This window comes from Bufo gargarizans, chromosome 2 (assembly GCF_014858855.1).
Source record: "Bufo gargarizans isolate SCDJY-AF-19 chromosome 2, ASM1485885v1, whole genome shotgun sequence".
In the NCBI taxonomy this organism is placed as follows: Eukaryota; Metazoa; Chordata; class Amphibia; order Anura; family Bufonidae; genus Bufo; species Bufo gargarizans.
In genome coordinates this window covers 242,687,277-242,714,607 of record NC_058081.1, presented here as the reverse complement: position 1 = coordinate 242,714,607, position 27,331 = coordinate 242,687,277, and the positions used below count along the sequence as shown (strand labels likewise).

The 27,331-nt window shown below is 39.9% G+C and overlaps 1 protein-coding gene across 2 annotated transcripts in view; it reads left to right on the top strand.

The window, feature by feature from the left end:
• Window positions 1-27,331, top strand: part of RELN (reelin) — a 716,958-nt gene that overhangs the window by 496,386 nt on the left and 193,241 nt on the right. For both annotated transcript variants that reach the window (XM_044280166.1, XM_044280165.1), the window contains exons 25-28: window positions 2,536-2,741; window positions 3,424-3,595; window positions 5,062-5,262; window positions 21,039-21,274. In XM_044280166.1, the coding sequence (XP_044136101.1) occupies window positions 2,536-2,741; window positions 3,424-3,595; window positions 5,062-5,262; window positions 21,039-21,274 (815 nt within the window). The remainder of the gene's footprint in view (window positions 1-2,535; window positions 2,742-3,423; window positions 3,596-5,061; window positions 5,263-21,038; window positions 21,275-27,331) is intronic.

The following is a 27,331-nucleotide window of genomic DNA, read 5'->3' as shown; positions in this document are numbered from 1 at the left end:
TTTTTTCAGTTCATAGTATAGATAGGTAGACATATTGGAAGGTAGATAGATACATATACAAATAGATAGACAGACATATTGGTAGATAGACAGACAGACATATTGGTAGGTAGATAGATAGATAGACAGACATATTAGTAGATAGATAGATAGACAGACAGACATATTGGTAGATAGATAGCCAGACAGACATATTGGTAGATAGATAGATATATTTGTAGATAGATATATAGACATATTGGTTGGTAGATAGATAGACAGACAGACATATTGATAGATAGATAGATAGATAGATAGATATATTTGTAGATAGATATATAGACATATTGGTTGGTAGATAGATAGATAGACAGACATATTAGTAGATAGATAGATAGACAGACAGACATATTGGTAGATAGATAGCCAGACAGACATATTGGTAGATAGATAGATATATTTGTAGATAGATATATAGACATATTGGTTGGTAGATAGATAGACAGACAGACATATTGATAGATAGATAGATAGATAGATAGACATATTGGTAGATAGATAGACATATTGGTAGATAGACAGACAGACACATTGGTAGGTAGATAGATAGACAGATAGACAGACATATTGGTAGATAGACAGACAGACATATTGGTAGATGGATAGATAGACATATTTGTAGATGGATAGATAGACATATTTGTAGATATATATATATATAGACATATTGGTTGGTAGATAGATAGACATATTGATAGATAGATAGACAGACATATTGATAGATAGATAGACATATTGGTAGATAGATAGATAGATAGATAGAAATTGAGCAGCACAGCTGTATATGAAGTATGGACGGAGTGCCAGCGGCTGTGAAGGCGATCCCCCTTCAAATGATTAGCAGAAAAAAATCCACGGCACCTCCAAGGCGTAAAATAAATTCAGACTTTATTCACCAGACACGCTGCTAGATAGATAGATAGATAGACAGACATATTGGTAGGTAGATAGACAGACAGATAGATAGACAGACATATTGATAGATAGATAGATAGATAGATAGACAGACATATCGAGGAACATTACGGCGCAGACGCGGTAATTCAGCAGCAGACGGGGCCAACAGGAGGAGGAGAGCGCTCGCTGGCCCTGTCTATCAAGAGGAGATGGGGCATGTTTATAGTCCGAGGATGCGGCGGCTACCAGCAAGTAACCGCCCAACTTGCTGGTAGTGAAGAAATTTGCATATCATAAAAGTATGGTTTTTACAAGAAATAAGCCACAGACAAAGGTAGGACATGTGTGATTGCACTCAGCTGACATTAGCAATTTACTTGCTGGTAGCCGCCGCATCCTCGGACTATAAACACGCCCCATCTGCTCTTGATTGACAGGGCCAGTGAGCGCTCTCCTCCTCCCGTTGGCCCTGTCTGCTGCTGAATTACCGCGTCTGCGCCGTAACGTTCCTCGATCGGCGCAGGCGTACTGAGTGAAGGACGCGCGCTTGCCAGCTCCTTCCTCACTGCGCCTGCGCCGATTGCATCACACTACACCCGGAAGAGAAGACTGACGATTATCGCTGATGCCGGCAGTCTTCTCTTCCGGGTGTAGTGTGACGCAATTGGCGCAGGTGCACTGAGGAAGTAGCTGGCAAGCGAGCGTCCTTCACTGAATATGCCTGCGCTGATCGAGGAACGTTACGGCGCAGACGCGGTAATTCAGCAGCAGACGGGGCCAACGGAAGGAGGCGAGCGCTCGCTGGCCCTGTCTATTAAGAGCAGATGGGGCGTGTTTATATTCTCCGAGGATGCGGCGGCTACCAGCAAGTAAATTGCACAATGGGGGGTGACAGAAGCCCTTTAATAGTTACCTGAGTGCTTCCCTTCAAGAAAAATAGGATGCCATGCCTCAGCAGACAATAAGAATAAGACTTGTGAACAGCATGAGGCATTGTTGTGAAGCTGTAATTGATGCTCAAGACCACATAACAAGTTTTTGAGACATTGGTGTTGACTGTTGTTTCAATAAATTGTTCGAGATGAGGAAATCACCATGGCATGCCTCTACTTTAATGCCAGACTTTCATGATATAATATCACTGTAGCGTGAACGGTTTACGTTTTCCATAACTTTCACCCAAAATCGAAATATCCCTCACTTTATGTGAGTAGTATACTTTGTGTATGGTTTTCTGCACTGATTTCAATACAAAAGGTACCATAGAATACCTTGTGTAAAAAGATTAAACTTCCCAGGATGCAAATCCTTAACACAAGTACTGAAATTGTGGCAAAAGATACTTTCTAGAAAGCTATGATTGCTGTCCACATTCCGAAGTAAAACTGAAGTTAATGGAAAAGTTTTACACGTAATGTCCTATTTAGTAAATATTTTTTTTATTACCTTCCGTGGCTAAACATTTATCCTTTGAATCACAGGCTCATTCCCAAGATGATCAATGCTTCTTGAGGATGCAGATCTTGCTACATTTTATACACTGTAGGTTGATACATTAATTTGTACATTTAAGAACAATGTTATGTTTTTCTTTTAAAGGATGGAAGAAGACAGCTGGTCAGCTGGGACATGGACACAACATGGGTTGATTTTATACAGTTCTATATACAAATTGGAGGAGAAAGTGCATCCTGTAATAGAGCAGATAGTAGGGAAGAAGGAGTGTTGCTGCAGTATAGCAACAATGGAGGTATCATTTGGCATCTGCTGGCAGAAATGTATTTTTCTGACTTCACAAAACCCAAGTAAGTACAAGCAGTTTGTTTTTTAATTGATAAAAGTAACCTTTTTAGTGGTTGCCAATACATATTTTTACTGGCTTGCTGTTTTGGCCTGGCACTGGTTTTCTGTGCTGGGTGAAGAGGAAGGTAGGCTGTCTAATGACAGCAAGGCTTCTACTCTAATGGCAAGGGTCAGAAAAACCTGGCTGTTTAAGCCCTTAAATGCCTTTGTTAATAGCAACTGCTGCATGTAAATGGTTTCAGAGGCAAGGGCTCCCTCTTTGTCCTCACTGGCCCCCACAACACGATCACGGGGTGCCGATTGGTTGGTATGGCAGCCAGAGTTCTAAGAGTGGTCCTTGCATCTATCAAGTGCATTAGCCTATTAGGCCCTGCCAGTGGTAAGGTCTAATAGGTTGCATATTATTGTAAAACTGCAGGTATAATACAGTGAACTACAGAAGCAGTGCAGTGTGTTATGGTATGTTATTAGTCAAATGATCACAAATATTCAAGTCCCCTTGTGGGGAAAATGTAGCAAATACAAATTTAATAAAGTTTTTATAAAAAAGTAAAAATAAATAAATAAAGCAACCATCCATATTTTCCCCCTTTAAAATATGGTTTATTCAATGTAAAAAACTTCCATAAATTCATACACAATGAAATTATGTAAAATATTTGCTCATCTCTTGTGTTCCATCAGGTTTGTGTATCTTGAGCTTCCTAGTCCAGCAAAAACACCCTGTACTCGGTTCCGCTGGTGGCAGCCTGTCTTTTCAGGAGAAGGATATGATCAGTGGGCGATTGATGATGTAATCATTCTGTCAGAAAACCAAAAACAGATTATCCCTATTGCTTATCCAACATTACCACAAGTAAGTCCTTTTTACATCTCGACTGCTGAATGCATGTACAAAATTTTATTCAGCAGGATTTTTTCATCCTAGCCTGTTCCTTATGTTATAAACCTGCAGGAATATGGGGCTGCCTTATTTACATGTACAACATAAAGCCATTTTTTTTACATACAAATAAAAGCATGATTAAGCATTGCTATTTAAAGGGCATCTGTCAGAAGGATTAACCCTATTAAACCATCCTTAATTCCTGGTAGGGCTGAGCCTGCGGATTACAAATATACCTTTCTGTGCCAAATCCATTGCTACATTTAGAAGAGAAGAGGAAGATTGAAGGGGCAGGCCTTCACTCTAATGGGAGTGGCTGTGCTCCGATTCCCAAGGGTACTGCCCCTTGGTCTTTTCAGCTAATTTGCATATAAGAATAAAGACCTTTTTCGGTGGAAACAAATGTCGATATATCAACAAAAAGGTGTGTCTGGCACACAGTAAATATGATCTACAGGAATGGAATGAAAAAAGGTGGTGACAGACTCCCTTTAAAATATGCAAATAAGGGCTTAAGTGCACAGAGGGCATGTCCCTAGCCACTGACTGCACCTTAGCTCTTCCACTGTGCTTCCCTGGACAATCCCCCATCAACATGTACACCTAGCCCTGTCACCGAAGGGAGGGGAGTATCCAGGAAAGCAGAGAGAAGGAGCTAGGGTGCTTAAACCCTCATTTTCATATTTTTAAAATAACTTATTTCTCTAAATGCAGCAGCAGATCAGATGATGAAAAGTTATAATTTTAATCAGTAAGGTCAGTCCAAACAGGCATTATGCCTGGTTTAATAGAGCTGATCCTTTTTTGTTGCAGATTTTATTGAAGAAATGTTGCTGATTTGACACAAGTTTTCCTTTTTGCATCGCAAACGGTGAAATCCAAAATGAAAATATAGAGTATAAAGTGACATGATGCAGATTTAATCTGCACCATTGGTCAATTTATGCTGCTGATTTTTTACCATAGTGTGTGGATGGGAATTCCTATATACTTATTCACCTTGCAGGTACTGTACTGCTCTACTCCACAGTATTTCAGTCATGTGTGGACATATCCTTACGAATGGCAGAAAGCCAGGAACCAAAGGCATATATCAGGAACCAAGTACAATATGAAAAAAGCACAAAATTCATTCCCATCAAAAACTAAACAATTTATTCTAACCTTTTATTACACAAAAAAGCAAAATAGAAATCAAACAAAAAACAAGCCTATTTGCACAGTAAGGAAAGAAGGTGATCATTGTTTTACTGAGTCATAGAAATAATGTGTTATTCTGAAACTCAACAGTTCTTTCTATCTAAAACACAACATAGGGTATCCAAGTAAATATAATTTCCACATTTGTTATTTTTTAGTTGTTATGATCTATTGCATTGTGGATATGATAAATATAAAATACATTTTTATTTGCCTTGCATTTTTTTCTCAATTAGAATTTTTATGAAAAGCCGGCCTTTGACTACCCGATGAATCAGCTGAGTGTTTGGCTAATGATGGCAAATGAAGGGATGGTTAAAAATGAAAGCTTCTGCTCTATAACCCCTTCTTCAATGATATTTGGAAAATCAGATGGTGATCGATTTGCTGTTACTCGAGATCTAACTTTGAAACCAGGATATGTATTGCAGTTCAAGGTATTTCAGAATTCTTTCTACTCTAATGGATCCGAATCGTAGTAATATACAGGTCCTTCTAAAAAAATTAGCATATTGTGATAAAGTTCATTATTTTCTGTAATGTACTGATAAACATTAGACTTTCATATATTTTAGATTCATTACACACCAACTGAAGTAGTTCAAGCCTTTTATTGTTTTAATATTGATGATTTTGGCATACAGCTCATGAAAACCCCAAATTCCTATTTAAAAAAATTAGCATATCATGAAAAGGTTCTCTAAACGAGCTATTAACCTAATCATCTGAATCAACTAATTAACTCTAAACACCTGCAAAAGATTCCTGATGCTTTTAAAAACTCCTAGCCTGGTTCATTACTCAAAACCGCAATCATGGGTAAGACTGCCGACCTGACTGCTGTCCAGAAGGCCATCATTGACACCCTCAAGCAAGAGGGTAAGACACAGAAAGAAATTTCGGAACGAATAGGCTGTTCCCAAAGTGCTGTATCAAGGCACCTCAGTGGGAAGTCTGTGGGAAGAAAAAAGTGTGGCAGAAAACGCTGCACAACGAGAAGAGGTGACCGGACCCTGAGGAACATTGTGGAGAAGGACCGATTCCAGACCTTGGGGGACCTGCGGAAGCAGTGGACTGAGCCTGGAGTAGAAACATCCAGAGCCACCGTGTACAGGCGTGTGCAGGAAATGGGCTACAGGTGCCGCATTCCCCAGGTCAAGCCACTTTTGAACCAGAAACAGCGGCAGAAGCGCCTGACCTGGGCTACAGAGAAGCAGCACTGGACTGTTGCATGTCATTAGGAAATAAAGGTGCCAGAGTCTGGAGGAAGACTGGGGAGAGGGAAATGCCAAAATGCCTGAAGTCCAGTGTCAAGTACCCACAGTCAGTGATGGTCTGGGGTGCCATGTCAGCTGCTGGTGTTGGTCCACAGTTTTTTTTTTCAAGGGCAGGGTCAATGCAGCTAGCTATCAGGAGATTTTGGAGCACTTCATGCTTCCATCTGCTGAAAAACTTTATGGAGATGAAGATTTCATCTTTCAGCACGACCTGGCACCTGCTCACAGTGCCAAAACCACTGGTAAATGGTTTACTGACCATGGTATTACTGTGCTCAATTGGCCTGCCAACTCTCCTAACCTGAACCCCAAGACGCAAGACCCAACACTCTGGATGAGCTTAAGGCCGCTATCGAAGCATCCTGGGCCTCCATAACACCTCAGCAGTGCCACAGGCTGATTGCCTCCATGCCACGCCGCATTGAAGCAGTCATTTCTGCAAAAGGATTCCCGACCAAGTATTGAGTGCATAACTGAACATAATTATTTGAAGGTTGACTTTTTTTGTATTAAAAACACTTTTCTTTTATTGGTCGGATGAAATATGCTAATTTTTTTAGATAGGAAATTTGGGTTTTCATGAGCTGTATGCCAAAATCATCAATATTAAAACAATAAAAGGCTTGAACTACTTCAGTTGGTGTGTAATGAATCTAAAATATATGAAAGTCTAATGTTTATCAGTACATTACAGAAAATAATGAACTTTATCACAATATGCTATTTTTTTGAGAAGGACCTGTACAATCTATTCAACTTGTTTTCAGCTTTACTGTCTGGATTTTCTCTATAACAATGGATCTACACATATAGGAACAATGTAAAACACACAGGAGCAGCTTTATAGAAAATTGGGCTTGGGGCAACAAGCAAAATAGGGCTGCTTTGTTTTCCATTCGGACAGGGAAAACCTTTTGAGAGTTCCTATACATTCTACATTCCAAAAGTGCTTGCTTTTGAATAAAAGGAAGCACAAAAAAAGTACCAAACCTTCAACAAAAAGATGCTTCTTTTAGATATCATGACTTTTGACATACTAGTTGTTCTCTTGAATCAAAAATAGGTCAAAGGAGCTGAACACATCCTTTTTTTTAAATAAATTGATGCTGATTCAAAGTCGGCTTAATTTCCCCCTTTAGGCCTCATGCACACGACAGTATTTTTTCACGTCCGCAAAAACGGGGTCCGTGATCCGTGACCGTTTTTTCGTCCGTGGGTCTTCCTTGATTTTTGGAGGATCCACGGACATGAAAAAAAAGTCGTTTTGGTGTCCGCCTGGCCGTGCGGAGCCAAACGGATCCGTCCTGAATTACAATGCAAGTCAATGGGGACGGATCCGTTTGACGTTGACACAATATGGTGCCATTTCAAACGGATCCCCATTGACTTTCAATGTAAAGTCTGGAGTCCCTTTTATACCATCTGATCGGAGTTTTCTCCAATCTGATGGTATATTTTAACTTGAAGCGTCCCCATCACCATGGGAACGCCTCTATGTTAGAATATACTGTCGGATATGAGTTAGATCGTGAAAACTCATTTCCGACAGTATATTCTAACACAGAGGCGTTCCCATGGTGATGGGGACGCTTCTAGTTAGAGTATACTACAAACTGTGTACATGACTGCCCCCTGCTGCCTGGCAGCACCCGATCTCTTACAGGGGGCCGTGATTAGCACAATTAACCCCTCAGGTGCCGCACCTGAAGGGGTTAATTGTACTATCATATCCCCCTGTAAGAGATCAGGGCTGCCAGGCAGCAGGGGGCAAACCCCCCCCCCCAGTTTGAATATCATTGGTGGCCAGTGCGGCCCCCCCTTCCTCCCTCTATTGTAATAATTCGTTGGTGGCACAGTGTGCGCCCCCCCCCTTCCTCCCTGTATTGTAATAATTATTCGTTGGTGGCACAGTGTGCGCCCCCCATCGCCCCCCCCTTCCTCCCTGTATTGTAATAATTATTCGTTGGTGGCACAGTGTGCGCCCCCCATCGCCCCCCCCCTTCCTCCCTGTATTGTAATAATTATTCGTTGGTGGCACAGTGTGCGCCCCCCATCGGCCCCCCCTCCCTCTTTAGCATTAACAACATTGGTGGCCAGTGTGCGGCCTCCCATCTCCCCTGTTACCCCCCCCGATCATTGGTGGCAGCGGAGTTCCGATCGGAGTCCCAGTTTAATCGCTGGGGCTCCAATCGGTAACCATGGCAACCAGGACGCTACTGCAGCCCTGGTTGCCATGGTTACTTAGCAATAGTACAATAGTAAAAGATTCATACTTACCTGGGAGCTGCGATGTCTGTGTCCGGCCGGGAGCTCCTCCTACTGGTAAGTGACAGGTCTGTGCGGCGCATTGCTGTCACTTACCAGTAGGTGGAGCTCCCGGCCGGACACAGACATCGCAGCTCCCAGGTAAGTATGAATCTTTTACTATTGTACTATTGCTAAGTAACCATGGCAACCAGGGCTGCAGTAGCGTCCTGGTTGCCATGGTTACCGATCGGAGCCCCAGCGATTAAACTGGAACTCCGCTGCCACCAATGATCGGGGGGGGGGGGCGATGGGGGGCGCACACTGTGCCACCAACGAATAATTATTACAATACAGGGAGGAAGGGGGGGGCGATGGGGGGCGCACACTGTGCCACCAACGAATAATTATTACAATACAGGGAGGAAGGGGGGGCCGATGGGGGGCGCACACTGTGCCACCAACGAATAATTATTAAAATACAGGGAGGAAGGGGGGGCCGATGGGGGGTGCACACTGTGCCACCAACAAATTATTACAATAGAGGGAGGGAGGGGGGGGGCCGCACTGGCCACCAATGATATTCAAACTGGGGAGGGGTCTGCCCCCTGCTGCCTGGCAGCCCTGATCTCTTACAGGGAGATATGATAGTACAATTAACCCCTTCAGGTGCCGCACCTGAAGGGTTAATTGTCCTCATCACGGCCCCCTGTAAGAGATCGGGTGCTGCCAGGCAGCAGGGGGCAGTCTTGTACACAGTTTGTAGTGTATTCTAACTAGAAGCGTCCCCATCACCATGGGAACGCCTCTGTGTTAGAATATACTGTCGGATATGAGTTTTCACGAAGTGAAAACTTAGATCTGAAAAAGCTTTTATGCAGACGGATCTTTGGATCCGTCTGTATGAAAGTAACCTACGGCCACGGATCACGGACACGGATGCCAATCTTGTGTGCATCCGTGTTCTTTCACGGACCCATTGACTTGAATGGGTCCGTGAACCGTTGTCCGTAAAAAAAATAGGACAGGTCTTATTTTTTTGACGGACAGGATACACGGATCACGGTCTCGGCTGCAAAACATTTTCCGATTTTTCCACGGACCCATTGAAAGTCAATGGGTCCGCGAAAAAAAAAACGGAAAGCGGCACAACGGCCACGGATGCACACAACGGTCGTGTGCATGAGGCCTTATTGGAAGAAATGTTGCAAATGAATCAATCAAGACCCATTTGAACACATTTTTCTTTGTAAAGTTAAGGTTGGCCTTTTTTTAATCAGAACTATGGATGATATTTTAGTAATAATAAATCCAAAAGACGCCATTCTTGCAATTTTGGCAATGATTTTCCTGTGTCAGTGATCTGACAGGTATCATGATTAACTATATGAGGGGATTTCAAGCAAGTACTTTTCATAAAGGTCAACATACATGCTCTACTGCAATTAGTTTTATTTACAGTTAGCCATGCCTCTAATCCCACCTAATCCTCTTTGTGCCCCAACACAGTAATAATGTCCCCCTAGTGCCACCTCACAATAGTAATGCCCCTTAGTGTCTGTCACGGTGCGCTCTGTGCGGAGGCAGGGACGGCCCGGGCGCGCTCGCGTCATCAGTGCGCCCGGCGTCACCCGTTCCCATGGTAACCTCAATGGGGCTGAGCGCCGAGCTGCTCTCTCGATGCTCAGCTGTATTAGAACTCAGGAGTCATGTGATGCTGGCCACGTCACATGACTCCCCCAGGTTCCTATTTAAACAGGCAATCTGCTGGCCACAGATTGTCTGTTATTGAGGTCCTTCCTGCGATTACTTATCTGGTTTGCTGTTCTCCTGCTCCTGTTAGACTTCTGTCCATCTCATCCCTTGGTCTTGGCGTTCTCTCTTGTTCTTCTGGTACCTTGCTGCTCTCCAGGTTTTGACTTGGCTCGTTTGACTGCTCTGTTGTGTGTTTGTCCGTCTTCCCTTCACTTATGCTAGTTGAGGGTTTGTCTACTAGTTGTCCCTTGTCACTAGGACTTGCGAGGCAAGTAGGCTGGGACAGGAGTGCAGGTTGAGCTCAGTGGCCACTTCCCTACTTCCTGTGTGTGTGACAGTGTCCCTCGGACAGTAATGATGCCCATTAGTTCACCTCAGACAGCTTGCTTGAGAAAGGGGATTGGCTCCTGAAATGTCATATGTGACATGCACCACACTTTGCCTACCTCTGTGGTGAACCATGCCACAGAGGCGCTACTTCCATTTATGGACTTTTAAGTTGAAAGCTTGATGGAGTGGTATGACATTTCCACTCATTCCGTTGATTTCATTTTTGCACAAGATGATTATTTAACAAATTGATAAAGACAGCAACAAGCTGTTGAAACGTCGCTTGACTTTGGGTTAATAAACCACACGTTTTCTTTGATATTTTGGAGTGCTGCTGGCCGTTTTACCATATATATATATATATATATATATATATATATATAATGTCTCTTGCTGTTTTTTTTTAATTGTGGATAAGGATCGGCAGGTCCTGTATGCAAGGAAGTAAGGCAGTTGGCAACAAAATGGCGTGTGGGAATTATTGTGTCTCTGTGTCCCAGGGAAGCAGGCAAGGATTCAGACTTTGGGCTGCCAGTTGAGTATCCCTGAACTGTACTTGTTTAGCTTTGTGATGAAAGGTTGAGTAGATGTGTTTCCCTGTATTTGATAGCAAGGTAGTTTGGCTATTTGGGAATTAAATATTAATCTATACCCCATGTTATTGTGCAACAAAAAATTGCCGGTATGGAATTATATGTGCGTAATTAGGTTCCAGAAACAAAAAGATGAAGCTATAAACATAAAACTGATGAATGTACGTTAAAAAATAAAAATAAAATTTAAAATTTAAAAAAAAATTAAATTAAAAATAAGAGTCTGAAAATGTGAATGTTGTTTGAGCGCAGCTGTATTTTGGTGAAGTGGGGTTCTTTTCACACTCAGTCTTAGAATATATAAACGAAACCGCGCAGCTTTGGTACCAACAGTGAAGATTAGGCCCCTCAAGGCACACAGTAATTTTTTTTTTCTGATACGATCAATCACTGGATTATACTGAACCTGGACCTGGGCTCCAACAAAAGTCTAAGTTCTTATCTTCCTAAATGGTAGAGAGAACAGCTCGTCATAATGAAGTACCGCAAGTTCTTAATTCATCAGATTTTTTTATTGTACTTACAGGATTCCAAGTAAAACAGTCATATAAAATATAGTCAATCCTTCATTTGCCTGATCCGGGTTTCGCCTCTGCTTCGTGAGTGGCATATACCCCACGAGTAGCATATATATCCCACGACCAATTCCTCAATTGTTAGGTAAATAAACTCTATTAAATATACATACTGCCTTATGCTAAACAGCACACAATCTACTGATTCTAGGTTAGACAGGCTTTAATATCAAATTCCACATTCATTCCGGCTGGTTGTAACATGTGCTGATAAACTAGGAGTTTCCAACCCTTTTTTAATATTGCGGATATGCTCCTGTACCCTAGTTTTTAGTTTCGTCATTGTCCTTCCTACATACTGGAGGACACATGGGCACTCCAGCATATAGACAACCCCATATGTTCACAGGTGAGATCTCCTTCTATTTTGCATTGTTGTCACGGTCCCTCCCATGACAGAGGTGAGAAGATCAGAGAGACTGGCGGCACGTGAGGGTATCTGATAGTCTCCGTTTTTTTCCTTTCAGTGTTGTGTTTGGTAATGACCACACCTCTTGTCAGGTGCAGCTTGTAGTCATTACTGAGGCCCTATTTAGTTCTGACTCACACTGCTTACCATGCGGTTGATATTTTCTGCTGGAGTTGGTTGAGCTGGTGTGTTGTTCCTTTGGATCTCCTGCTCATCCATTATTCTTTAAGCTAAGTGTATTTTGTCTTGCATTTTGTTGTTCGCTTGTGTGTGTTGTTGTCTAGGCCTCACGTAGATGCTGGTTCTTTCATCTGGGAAGGAACTAGTAGTCTCATTGCCTGCCACCATTCCTAGGGCCTTCCATGGTCTTCAGGGCCTAGTTTCCAGTGTATGAGCATTTCCACCTTCTGGGTCTACTCACACTGTCAGGATTCAAGGAGAGGTCTAGGGATTCCTAGGAGGTCACCATCCCTCTCCCTTAGCTTTGAGGCCTAGACTTCGGTCTTTTCCTTCTGTGTGTCATTTGGTGTTATCCCCTCCCCATTACTCATGACAATTGTGCTCCAGTACTTTGACACCACCTCTTCAGTTTGAGTTTATTTGTTCTTTTTTGTGCGGTTTTTACATGGTATGCAAAAACCGCACCATGTAAATTGGTGCTTCTTTGTCTTCTGTTGTTTCACAGGTAAATGGCTATGTACTAATTCGTCTTTAATATTAGGAGCTTTTTAAAGATAATACCGGGTTTTTCTGGTATTAACTCACCCAAAACAGGGTAATTTTTGAGAACAGACCAATTCTTGATTATAGCATTTTTTAGGAAACCGGCATTACTGCTATATTGTGTGATGATGGCTAGTCTAATGTCTTCCTCTTTCTTGGGGATATCTTTCTTTTTCAAGTTCTCCCCTCCTTTCTTTTCTTCCCCTTCTTTAACTACTTCTCTGATATATTTATTTAGGGCACACATTTTGTATCTCTTCTCCAATAATCTCTGCTCTATCAATACATTTTGCTCATCAAAAGACATTTGCGGTTTGAGACTCTTTTATTTTATAAAAAAAAAATATATATTTTTATTTTTTTCAAAAAGTATACTTGTTGGTGGGTTAGTTACGTTATGTATATCTTTGACGTCAGAGCAGATTTTAGATGTAATATAGATGATGTGTTTTTATTGGAGTTTGGGGAAAAAAACCTAATGACCTTGATGGGATTTTTCTCGGACTTGGGAGGCTTATGACTAGGGAGGTGAAAACCACCTGGGATGTGATTGCCCTAGAGAAATACTTAGTAGAGAGAAAAATCCCAGAAGGTCTGAAGTGGCAACTACCTCTTCGTTCAGAGGATGAAAATGATTTGGATGAGTGGGAAAAGCTCATGAATGAATGTGGTCTCAATGTAATGCAATTTATTATAGGAATAAGAAAGAAAAAGTAAAAAAAAATAAACAAATAGATAGAATAGAGTAACAAAAATATAGAACCATTTATAGAACTGAGTGTCTATGCAGAGCTGTCCCAGAAATGTCAAAAAGATGTTTTAAAAGTAGTGGCGGAAGTTAAAACAAAAAAAAAATAGGAAGTATATTAAAGTAATAGAAAATCAAGGTTTATAAGTGGAGATTTAAAGAGCAGGAGAAGTGTCGGCTCACGCGGGTACTACAGAAAAGGATACTATTGTAGCTCGAAAAGAGGAATTCACTGACCATATAGGGAATTATTACAGAGAAGGATATCGGCAAACCTGGTAACGAGAACATTTTGAATCGAGAGGTTATCACCCTAATCAAGGGAGACCACAGAGGTATAGAAATTATTACAACCCTCATTATTTGTGTGCCCTTATCCACCAGTGAATTTCAGACTTAACTCTAATAGAGGATCTTTTCATTACTAACTGAGAGGTCCCCCCCCCCCCCACCCCACTAAAAGAAACTAGAGGCAGTAGGGGAAAGGGAAACAGACAGTCCCAAAACCAAGAAGACAAAAGAGAAATTAAAGGGATTTATAATCTTAGCTCCTACGAACCTAAAGATAACGAGTGTGTTGTTTTAATGAAGGGACTAAAATATGCGCCTACCAAACAAATTATTACATTTGAAAAATATCTGAATATTCATCGATATATAAGGAAGCTTAATATCATGAATTATATTATATCCAATCTGAGACAAGTTGTAGTAGAGGGAGATCAGAAAGATTTTATACATACTGATGTGGGAGAAAAGTCGAAGTTCTTCCCAGTACCAAAAAATAATGAATGTATAGACGCTTTTAAAAGAGGTCTATTAAAATAACTTGATAATATGGAGAGTAAGCCCAAAAAAAATTATTTCACTTATGAAAAAAGACAGGGTTTGAAGAAATTAGAAAAAAAAAAACGTATTGTGATAAAGCTTCTGGATAAAGGGGGGATTGTTATTTTAGATAAAGATAAATACGAACAAGTGATGCTGAGACTATTACAAATTGAAAAAACATATAAGACACTCAAAAGAGATCCAACAATAGAATATAAGAAAGAAATGGAGATATTATTAAAGAAGGGGAAAGAAAGAGCTATTTTAAATATATCTCCCCAAAATACATAAGAACATCACTGACCCCCTGGGGAGACCGATTGTATCTGGAATAAACTCCCTAACTAGCCGGTTGTCTGAATATGTGGACTTCTACCTACAAAAATATGTGGTAAATACCCCGTCATATCTAAAATACACAGGGGATGTGATAAGGCTTTTAAAGAACTTCAGCCCTTGTACTGATAATATGTTTCTTGTAACAGTGGATGTTCCGTCCCTATATTCAGTAATCCCAAAGGGAAAAAGGGATAAGTGCGATAGAGCACTGCCTCAAGAAAGATCAAAAATGCATCCTGATCAGAGGGAATTTTTTATTGAATGTTTGGAATTTTGTTTGTGCCACAATTATATTTGGTTCAATGGTTGTTTCTATCTACAGTGCACTGGGACGGCAATGGGGGCAAATTTAGCCAATTTATTTATGGCGGTATGGGAAGAGAAATTCATAGACCCAATACTTCATACAGGCAATAAGAATGGGGACCTAGTTTTCTGGAAAAGATATGTAGATGATTGCCTGCTTATTTGAAGAGGAGACCTCTTAGGATTAGAGAGTTTTCTAAAACATCTGAATCAAAAGCACAATTTAAAATAGAAGGAGATCTTACCTGTGAACATATGGGAGTTGTCTACATGCTGAAGGATTCCAAGTAAAAACTAAGGTACAGGAGCATATCTGTAATATTAAAAAAGGTTTGGAAACTCCTAGTTTATCAGCACATTTAAAAAAAATACATAATACAAATTCAGAAGGTTTGAGTTTTGAGGGGAGGATCCAGTAGCGAAAATAAACCAAAAGGAAGTGGAATGGATCTATAGGCTACGCACGTTACAACCAGCCAGAATGAATGTGGAATTTGATATTAAAGCCTGTCTAACCTAGAATCAGTAGATTGTGTGCTGTTTAGCATAAGGCAGTATGTATATTTAATAGAGTTTATTTACCTATATGAGATGGTTGTGGATGCACAATTGAGGAATTGGTCGTGGGACTGTGAGATCTGAAATGTATGTGATCGTTGCCCCATTCATAAATAGAAGAGAAAATGGTGATTGGAGGAACTACACCACGTGACCATGGGATACTAGGTGCATGAGATTGTTGTTCTATTCATAAATGAGAGAGAGAATGGTGATTGGAAAAGAAATAGGAAATAGAAAGAAATAGGTTCACTCCAATTATCTGATATCAGAATAAGGAAGTGTTACAATTCCATGAATTTCAGTGAAGGATTGGATATGGTAAAGGATAACTTATTTAGATGTAGTCCAGTATAGTATGAACATGTTAATTTATGGGTCTGGAGATCGCTGTTTAAGGGTGTGAGAAGTGAATGGTCAGGCAAATGAAAAGATTGACTATATTTTATATGACTGTTTTACTTGGAATCCTGTAAGTACAATATAAAAACTGATGAATTAAGGACGTGCGGTTCTTCACTGTGTCGAGCTGATCTTCACTGCTGGTACCAGAGCTGCTCGGTTTCGTTTATATATTATAAAACTGATGAAGCGCTTCACACAACTTGGTGTAACTGTACACCAGAGGTCCACAAGGAGTGAATGGTGGGGGTTCACAGGCAGTAACGGCAGTGGCCAGGTTTGGGGATAACTCTGGTAACATTAAAGTACCACTTGCTCTATAAAAAGCAAGACCACATATGTCAACAGAAAGTAGAAAAGTTATGGCCCGTAGAAGGCAAGGAGGAAAAAGCGAAAAACATAATTTTCAATGAGTATAAAAAGTATTGCTCTACATTTTTCTATAGAATTAAAATAAATTTAACTTTATTGGTCACTATCATTTAAACAAATGTTTTAAAAATGAATAGTACAGGTGAATATAAAAAAAAAAATGTAATATATCTTATCAGAGAAATGTGTTCTGACCGCTGGATCTTTAGTCTTTATCTCTTGGTGAAGTCTTATCAGTTTGATTGCAATTTAGCTTAAATAAATGTTTTAATATTAGGAAAGTAGAGATAAGTGCAGATCAAGCCCTTAGAGCTGCCCGATAATGGATTTCACTGAAAAACAGAAGGAACATTCTACAGAAACAGTAATGGCTGAATGCTATAAAAGAAAAACTGTTGACAATTTTAATAAAGACCAATTGGAAAATAGCCCTATATAAGTAAACAATAATAAAAAGGTGTCCATAGCCTTTAATTTTATCCTATGGAAAGGTAACATTTGAATGCGTGTGTCTGAAATTGTGCTTATTTGGTTAGACAAGCTGTTGTTTCTAAACCCTGATCAAATTTTTATTGAGTTTATAATGAATTCCCATTTGTGAATTTCCAGGGGTAGACTGCAATGTAATTTTAATGAGCTAGCCACCACTACACGGGCCTTACATAATTGGTGAATACAGATGATGAATAATTTACAAGGGGAATTATTAAATAGATCAGATGTTTACGGGGGAGCCTTCAAAGATCCTTTCCTCAGTTCTATTAATAGGACAGCAAGCTCGGAAGGGGGGAAAGACACTTTAAATAGGAATTGCTGAGCCAGTGCATTGAGCTTTAAGAAATACTTCCCTAAAATTAAGTGATTTATAAATTTCAGGGTTTTTTTGTTTTTTTTTACAAGGAGCTGCTGCCTTACAGTTTGACCTTTTATCTATGTGGAAATAAAAATACCAGCTCAGTAATAAATCCTTGCTATACATAAGAACAGACAGAGCATTGCAGTTAATTTTAAAGTCTAAATGAAGTACATTGCTTTTATGCAATTCTCTTAGACAGTTTGAATAATTTAGAATGGGCATGCAGAAAATCCTAGATTGGCTTTTAGTCAATCATGTTGCATGACAAACTATTCATATGTACCAATCAGTGATAACCTTGATTATCTTGTGACAGTAGCACCTGTCAAGTGGTAGGATATATTAGGCACCAAGTGAACATCCAGTTCTTGAAGTAGATATAATGGAAGCAGGGATAATACTCAAGTGTAAGGAACAGTGGTCAAATTGTGATGGCTAGACGACTGGGTCAGAGTGTTCTCAAAATGGCAGGCCTTGTGGGGTATTCTTGGTATGCAGTGTTTAGTACCTAACAAAATAAATAATGACAGGGTCTGTAGGGAGCAAACCCTAGCCTATCTGGTCTGATCCCATAGAATAACTACTGTAGCACAAATTTCTGAAAAAGTTACACTGGCTAAGATAAGGTGTCGGAACACACATTTCTGCACAGCTGCAGACCAGTCAGAGAACCCATGCTGCCCCCTGTCCACTGATGAATGCTCCAATAAAGGGCACATGAGCATCAGAACCAGAACATGGAGCAATGAAAGAAGGTGATGTGGATTAATGAATAATCTTTTCTTCTACATCATGTGGACAGCCAGGTACAAAAGGCATGCTGGCAGAGACAATGTGGTGCTATAAACAATGGTCTACTAGAGGATCTGGGGGGTTCTAGTATTCATGTGGATTTTATTTCAGAAGGATAATGCACACTGCTAGAATGTTCAGCAGTGGTTTGAGGAACATGATAAATACTTCAAGCTACTACAACAGCCAGGGAGAAGTCGACGCCCATTGAGAAACCCTGGCGTCTCCTCCTCCCTGTACCGATGCTCAGGATTTGCATACTAAGCAGGAAAACTACAGGGGGGCACAGCGGGGTGTAGGAAAAAAAACAGGCAGGGTCGCAAGTAAAGGTATTTATCTAGAATAAAAAAAAATACATGAAAGGTCCTCTTTAAGGTTTGTTGTATCTGTATATTTAATGTGTTATGATTTTTTTTAAGTTTATAGTATAGTATAATATGCTAACCCTGTATACATTTTTCTGACTACCACCAAGAACAGATAACACCAAAGATTTAAAGAGAATCTGTCACCTCACTCCGTATTAAGTACAGTATTACATGAATAGTACTGCTCCCACTGACTCAGGATCACTAATTTGTATGACAATATTCACTCTCATTCCACCGCCATGCACTTGTAAACCAGCGCTGAAATACATTGAGAGGACTTCTAGAGTCCTCTCCATTATGTGCACATGCTTATGAACCTTCTCAATGTATTACAATGCCAGTTTTCAAGTCAGTAGGGGTGAAATGTGGGCGAGTAAATTAGGGATCTTGTGAGTCCATGGAAGCACTACTATGCATGTAGTACTGGTGATAGATTTACTTTGAAGATTACTCAACTGGCATTCTGAATGCATATCTTTTTATGGCCTAACCACAGAGTCTCAAGCATGCTTGGCAGTTTCCGTAACTACCATAGATTCAGGGCCATCATTCCACTCATGGTCTACCTCAGGTGGTGGCAACCTCATCAGGAGTGTGGGGTGTCTCTGTTTTTAACATAGAATCATGTATCAAATATTTATATCTCAGATAAGAATACCCCTCTAAATGTCAGAATTTGATATTAGAGGGATTCCACTTGCTAGTATGAACAGACACAAGTTTAAAAAAGTATAATGGTTTTGGCAGCTAAAGATAATTTTTTTGTATACGAAAAAAGTTCAAACATTTTCCCGTATACTTTATGTATCTCTTTTTGCGGAGTCAGTCAGTAGGAACCTTCAGGGTATGCTAACATGTGGCACATATGCTTTGGAAAATCTTCAGCATATTACAGTACCACAGAAATTGAGCTGTGATGCGGTCCTTCAATGCATTGGGTGAAATCCACAGCAACTCTGCTGCAAAATCTGAAACTAATGTACATGTAACATCCCTCAGATATCTCTGTCTGTTGTGGTTATAACCTCAGTGTTCAGTGGCAGGGGCTAAAAATTAGTCCCGTCATGTAATGATCTCAGAAGTGCACAGATGATTTAGGTGAAGACACAGACGTCCAAGCCACATCCACCATTAGTGGCCAATGGCCTTATAATTTTACTGCAGATGTATGCGCCCATTGGCTGCTGCAGGTGGGAGTTGCTTGGTCTTGTGTGGGCAGCCGCACTGTCTGGTCTCACACAACACAGAGTTCCTAAAACTGTAGTGAAATGAGTCGTACCCCATATTTCCATCATAATACCAGGACATCATTTTTATTGACAGCAAGGAGAGAACTGATAAAGAAAGTATACTGGAAAACTGTATCACTTTTCATTATGCAATAAATAACTTATTTGCTGAAACAGTTTTGCCCATTTAGAGATATCCTTTAAAAAGCATTTGACCAAACACAATTAATTGTGTGGTCTACAGAGATAGAGTGGCACTAATATACTTTTACAAATTGTAAATTCTGTTAAAAGGGAGAAGGGATGGTTCCCGTAAGCCCTGGGTTTTATGATTAATATAATGCAAGAACTTCTACTTCCATACGTGTTAAACAGCAATGTGAAGATCATCAACACTTTTCACATTATCACATTCTCGGCTCAGCTTGTGACATAGCAGCTGGGCAGGTGTTATCACTCAACACAACCTAAATAAAGAAGTAATTCATCATTTTTTTTTTTTAAACTTCAGAAAGTACCAGAATCAACCTTGAAGTAGACATCTCATTGAGAAATATGTACAGGACCTCTAGCTAGCCTTAACAGCCCAAATAAAAACAGAAGAAAGTGCACCATGCGCCTGTCTACTAGCACTAATAGCATAGAGAGCAAAACAGCTGCAAAGTTCAGAACTGATATTTTCTGTTATCAAAAATCCTCTACTGAATGAACATTTTTATTATTCTCTCATTCCATTATTGTGTTAAAGAATCTTTCTGCGTGGCTAGAGTCAGAATTCACATAATGTGACCACAAATAATTATGAATTCTTGTTTTCTTACAATTATTTTCTAAAACACTTTATGCCTGTCTATATATAGTTCAATATTATATTTTATGCCTATTTTATGACTATGACCTGGTTCTAGTGCTATAAAGAAAGCTTATTTTGTGGTGGCCTGTGGTTACATACCTGAGGCTGGATTTACAACTGCGGTAAAAAAAATGCAACAAAAAATGGATCAGAAAAAATGCATGCCTTTTTACCACAATTGCCATAGTTTTGCGATGCAGAAATTGCCCATGCGGCTTTGCAGGGGAAACATATTTGTTAAACATGTTTCACTTGTACAACCACATGGGCAATTACTGCATTGCAAAACCACAGCAATCATGCATTTTTCATGATGGGTTTGTTGTTGCTCAAAATCTAAACAGGGATGTGCTGGCAATAGCTTACCATTCCTTACTATTATGTCACATTTGCAGTATGTTTACAACTGCAATAACATCAGTTTTAGGATTTTAACAGTACTTTTTTTTTTCATGCTAAACCCCTTTTTCACAATTTGTTAACATTTTTCAGATTTAAGAATTGTAAGTACCCATGCATTACACATGGAAGTTTGTAGTCCTATACTGTATGTTACTGTTTGCCTAAGCTACATGTCCTGCTTAAACTATTTTATAGACAGATTTTGAAATATCATGGATGGTTACTTACAGTATGCTTATCTACTTCAGTTAAATGTAGGATGCACAAAAGAGTTCAGCAATACAACTCCAGTCCTCCTTCAGTACTCCCATGATGCAGGCCTGTCTTGGTCACTCGTGAGAGAGGGATGTTATCCTGCATCTCCAGGAATCAAAGATTGTGAAGGAAGTTCCAGGGAATTAGGCGAACCAACCTCTTACTCTCAAGGAGACTATGAAGATTGGACAAGGGTAACAATCATCATACCAAGATCACTTGCCTCAAGGTAACTTATCTAACTGTGAAATTTGTTTTTATTTAAAAAGAGGACTTGTCACAACAAAATGCAGTGTAATCTGCAGGCAGCATGTTATAGAGCAGAAGAAGCTGAGCAGTTTGACATATAGTTCTGTTGGAAAAGATTCAGTTAAACTTATCATTTATACATTTATATCTCTGTATTCTCTAACTTAATACCACCCCCGTGAACAGCTCTCAGTACACCAGGAGGTGTTATCAGTAATTGATAGCATTCTCACTAAAAAGGTCCCTTTACACAGGACGACAGAGCAGCATTCCTTCCTAACAATCACCTGCTCATGAGCAGAGGAGACCACTGCATTTGTATGCAGTGATCTCCTCCACAGTATTGGGAGGAGCGATAGCTAATGCCATCCCTTTTCCCCATACTGACTCGTTGTTTGCCAGCAGCAGAGCGTGATTACACAGCAAGATCTGCTGCCTGTTTTTGTTAAATCAAAGTATGCTGTTGCTTTGACTTTTTTCAGTCATTTTCCTATGCATACCTGAAAAAATATGTGAACAAAAAAAACATCAAAAGAAGTGTGTGAAGGAAGCTATAATTGGAGCCAGGGTAAAAAAAAAAAAAAAAAAATCTAATTACATTTTCAACTAGTTGGTGGCAGCTCTGCTTTCTGTTACTTATTATGTGAGATTACTTTTCCACTGAAAGTTTAGATTTTCAAACTAAAGGTGCATTTGCATGGCCCGAGAACGAAAATCTGTCCATGTAAATGTGCTGCCGATCACCGAGCAAAACGCTCGTTCATCAGGTGATCCTGTCGTTCGTGCAGGCACTACTGATCGTAGCTTCTGGGCAGCAGATCGTGTGCTCAGAAACCATGATTCTGTATGAGGATGAGGGATCACAATAGTGATCGCTCGTCCTCATATAGTGAAGGAGATCGCTACTTGTAAATGCTGCTGTCCCCTTCACTGAACGAACAGCTTCCTTCCCGACGATTGGCCGCTCAGTCGGCCTGTGTAAATCCAGCTTAAGGCTACATCCACGTCTGTGCCAGGCATTCTGGTGCTATGTTCCAACAGAATTGCAATATCCAGCATAGCAAACATTGCCAGGGCCCAACAGATCCTACTCACTTTTAATACTGCTGCATGGTGCTGAATATGCTTCTGATTTCACTGCAGTGGTTTTCAAACATACTGTACCTTCAATGTCTAGATCCAGAAAAATCTGTCCACATCATATGCTGATCAGTACTCATAATAGTTAACCTCTTAACGTAAAATGCCATGCATGTACAGCGGGGGCATCTGTGTCAGAACGCATTCCGTCGTACATGCACGGCGGGCTTATGGGGCGGATGCAGGAGCGGCGCCTGCCCAAACACTGCAGGGGTCCGGCAGTCCCTAGTAGCCGGGCCACTGTTTACAGCGATGCCGGCGAATTAACCTCTTCTATGCCACGGTCAGCGCTGACCGCAACATAGAAGGGGTTTGCGGCGGGTGAAGGAGCACATCGAGTCCCCGTGCTGCTGTGGCGTGGGACCCGATGTGTGGCAAGGCAGCCCGATGCCATGCAGAGGCTGCCCAATGCCTTGCACGGCATGGGGACCTGTCTTGTATGGGTGCCCAGGAGATCCAGCCTCAGGCTGGGTCTCCTAGGCAACCTGTTAGTGTATTACTCAGTGTTATCCACTAACTGGCAATGCATTACAATACATATGTATTGTGATGCATTGCAGAGGGGATCATACCCCCAAAAATTGAAGGCTCAGAGTGGGAAAGAAATAAAGTTTTTTTTAAAAAAGTAAAGAAAAGTGTTTTCAATAAAAAAAAGTTTCAAGTAAAAAACTATTTAAAAACGCCCCTTTCCCCTGATTTTATAATAAAAAAAAGAAAGAAAAAATGAAAAAGACGCATATTAGGTATCGCCGCGTCCGTAACGACCCGCTCTATAAATAGATCACATTATTCACCACGTCCATTAGACACCATAAAAAAGAAAAACTGTAAAAAAAAGCCATTTTTGTCACCTTACATCACAAAGTGATCAAAAAGGCGTATGCCCCGAAAATAGTATCAATCTAACCGTCATCTTATCCTGCAAAAAATGAGCCCCTACATAGGACAATTGCCCAAAAAATAAAAAAACTGACTCTCAGACTATGAAGGCACTAAAACATGAATTTATTTTGTTTCAAAAATGCTTTTATTGTGTTAAATGTAAAAAAAAAAAAAGTATGCATATTAGGTATCGACGTGTCCTTAACAACCTTCTCTATAAAAATATCACACGATTTAACCCCTCAGGTGAACACCGTAAAATAATACCTTACATCACAAAAAGTGTAATACCAAGCGATCAAAAAGTCAAGCACCCCAAAATCGGACCAATCAAACAGTCATCTCATCCCGAAATAAATAAATAAACATTTTATACATATTAGGTATTTCTACATTCGTGACGACCTGCTCTATAAAAATATCACATGACCTAATCCCTCAGGTGAACACCATGAAAAAAATCAAATAAAACGGTGTTAAAAAAACCTATTTTTTTGTCACCTTACATCACAAAAAGTGTGATACCAAGCGATCAAAGTCATAAGCACCCCAAAATTGTACCAGTCATCTCATCCCGAAAAAAAATTAGCCCCTACCAATTGCCCAAAAAATAAAACTATGGATCTCAGAATAAAACATGATTTTTTTTTTGTTTAAAAAATGCTGTTATTGTAAAACTGAAATAAAAAAAAAGTATAGATATTAGGTATTGCCAAGTCCGTAACATCCTGCTTTATATAAAAATATCACATGACCTAACCCCTTAGGTGAACACAGTAAAAAAAAATAATTGTCGGTGTCAAAAAAGCAATTTTTTGTCACCTTACATCACAGAAAGTGTAATACTAAGAGATCAAAAAGTCATATGCATCCTAAAATAGTACCAATCAAACCATCATCTTATACCCAAAAAAATGAGCCCCTCAATAAGACAGTCGCCCAAAAAATAAAACTAAACTATGGCTTTCAGAATATGGAGACACTAAAAAAATCTTTTTTTCAAAAATGCTTTATTATATAAAACTGAAACAAACAACAAAAAAGTAGTCATTTTGTCGCGTCCGTAGTAACCTGCTCTATAAAATAGCTCATTAGCCTGTCAGATGAGCAAAAAATTAAAACAGTGCCAAAACAGCAATTTTTTTGTTACTTTGCCTCTCAAAAAGTGTAATATAGAGCAACAAAAAATCATCTGTACCCTAAAATAGTACCAACAAAACTGCTACCTTATCCTGTAGTTTCCAAAATGGGGGTAACTTTTTTGGAGTTTCTACTTTAGGGGTGCATCAGGGGGTCTTCAAATGTGAAATGGTAAGTTAAAATTATCCCAGTGAAATCTGCCCTCCAAAAACCATATGGCGTTCCTTTCCTTTACTACCACATATGGGGTGTAGGGCAATAAATATTGAGTTTAGTTTGGCTGTTAATCCTTGCTTTGTTAGCGGAAAGAAATTGATTAAAATTGAAAATCTGCCCCAAAAAGTGAAATTCTGAAATTTCCATCCATTTTCAATTAATTCTTCTGCAACACCTAAAGGGTTAACAAAGTTTGTAAAATCAGTTTTGAATACCTTGAGGGGTGTAATTTCTAAAATGGGGTCACTTTTTTAGTTTCTACTCTAGGGGTGCATCAGGGGGGCTTCAAATGGGACATGGTGTCAAAAAAACAAACAGTCTATCAAAATCTGCCTTCTAAAAACCATATGGCATTCCTTTCCTTCTGCAACCTGCCGTGTGGCCATACAGCAGTTTACTTCTGTAAACTACAGAATCAGGGCAATACATATTGAGTTTGGCTGTTAACCTTTGCTTTGTTAGCGGAAAAAAAATGATTAAAATGGAAAATCTGCCAAAAAAGTGAAATTCTGAAATTTCATCTCCATTTTCCATTAATTCTTATGAAACACCTAAAGGGTTAACAACATTTTTAAAATCAGTTTTTAATACCATGAGGTGTGTATTTTCTAAAATGGGGTCATTTTTGGGTGGTTCTAAGATTTGCTTCTAAACTTCTAAGCCTTCTAACGTCCCCAAAAAATGAAATTCACAAAATGATCCAAACATGAAGTAGACATATGGGAAATGCAAAGTAATAACTATTATATGAGGTATCACTATCTGTTTTAAAAGCAGAGTAATTGAAATTTGGAAAGTTGCGAATTTTTCCAAATTTTTGGCAAATTTGTTGTTTTTTTTTTTAAATAAAAATAAAATATTTTGATTCAAATTTAGCACTGTCATAAAGTACAATTTGTGACGAGAAAACAGTCTCAGAATGGCTTGGAGTAAAAGCGTTTTAAAGTTATCACCCCATAAAGTGATGCATGTCAGATTTGCAAAAATCTGTCTGGTCCTTAAGCTGAAAAATGACCCGGTCCTTAAGGGGTTAAAGTACAGTTATGAGAATTTTATCTTGTGGTCAGGTGTTTATCTTAGTGATCATCAAATGACTGAAATCCAAGATCTTGATCACTATGAAAAACTGATAAACAAAGAAAATGGGAAAATTGCACAAGTTTTTGTTTAGATTTATTAGATTAAGGCTACTTTAGCACTCACGTTTTGGGCGGATCCGTCATGGATCTGCAAAAACAGATCGGTTACAATAACACAACCGCATGCATCCGGCATGAACAGATCCGTTTGTATTATTATCTGTAACATAGCCAAGACAGACCTGTCATGAACTCCATTGAAAGTCAATAGAAGACGGATCCTTTTTCTATTGTGCCAGAGAAAACGGATCCATCCTCATTGACTTACATTGTGTGCCAGGACGGATCCATTTGGATCAGTTTCGTCAAGCGGACACCAGACCAATCAAACTGATGCATTCTGAGCTGATCCATTTCCATTCAGAATGCATTAGGGCAAAACTGATCCGTTTTGGACCGCTTGTGAGAGCCCTGAACATCACAATACCCTTTAAATATAAGCCATAATCAATGTATGCCTGCATTTTTCTGGTTCCTCTGTAAAGGAGTTATTAAAAAGAATTGGGGGTTTCACTGCTGGGTTCCCAAGCGATCTTGAGGTAATGTGCATGTCGGTTCACCATCGTCTTCACTTCTATGGATCAGATTGAGCACTGTCTATGTAACAAGTTCTATGGAAGTGAATGAAGTGGTGGACTGACATGTGCAATACAGTTCCATTCAGATAGGTGACTCTGGAACTCTAGTTCTTGTGATTGACAAGGGTCCCAGCACTTCAGCCATCAACAGCGACTCTTCAACCAGATGTTTGGTACAGGAGTCTCACAGGAAAAATGTTTTAAAATGTCTTCAATAAATTGGATTTTACTTCATGCTGGATCAATTCTATTTTCCCTCAAATATCAGAGCATCGATGAGCTGGCTTTTTCCTCCTTATCCTTGCATTCTCAAAAATCTGTGTGTAGGTGATAAATGCTATTTGCGAGATTAGCCCTTTAACTAGAGTAATCTGTGAAATGTATTCTGAGTAGCAACACAAGGTCAGGTTTCTGCATGCAAGTTTGGAAGCTTAAACCAGAAGAATAAGTTGTATTGGTCCTTTTGAGTTTTGCTTCCAAAATTGCATGCATAAGGCTACTTTCACACTAGCGTTCATAGGTCCGTTCGTGAGCTCCGTTTGAAGGAGCTCACGAGCGGACCCGAACGCCTCCGTCCAGCCCTGATGCAGTCTGAATGGAGCGGATCCGTCCCCCATTGACTTTACATTGAAAGTCTGAACGGATCCGCTCAGGCTACTTTCACACTTAGAATTTTTTCTAAGTTATTAATGCAGACGGATCCGATCGAACGCTAGTGTGAAAGTAGCCTAACCCGACCGTGTGGCCATACCCTAAATGTGCCTTCAGTAGTCAGCCCCTATGGAGGGCTCAGTCTAGTCTTGGGCTGTGTGAACCTGCATATTTTTGTTTTGCTAAGACTTTGCATAATGGCTAGTCTCTGTTCCATTAGATTACCATTGCCTTTCATTGATAGGGTTTCTTCAGAATATGTTAGAATCCATTTCAAATGGCTGTAGAATA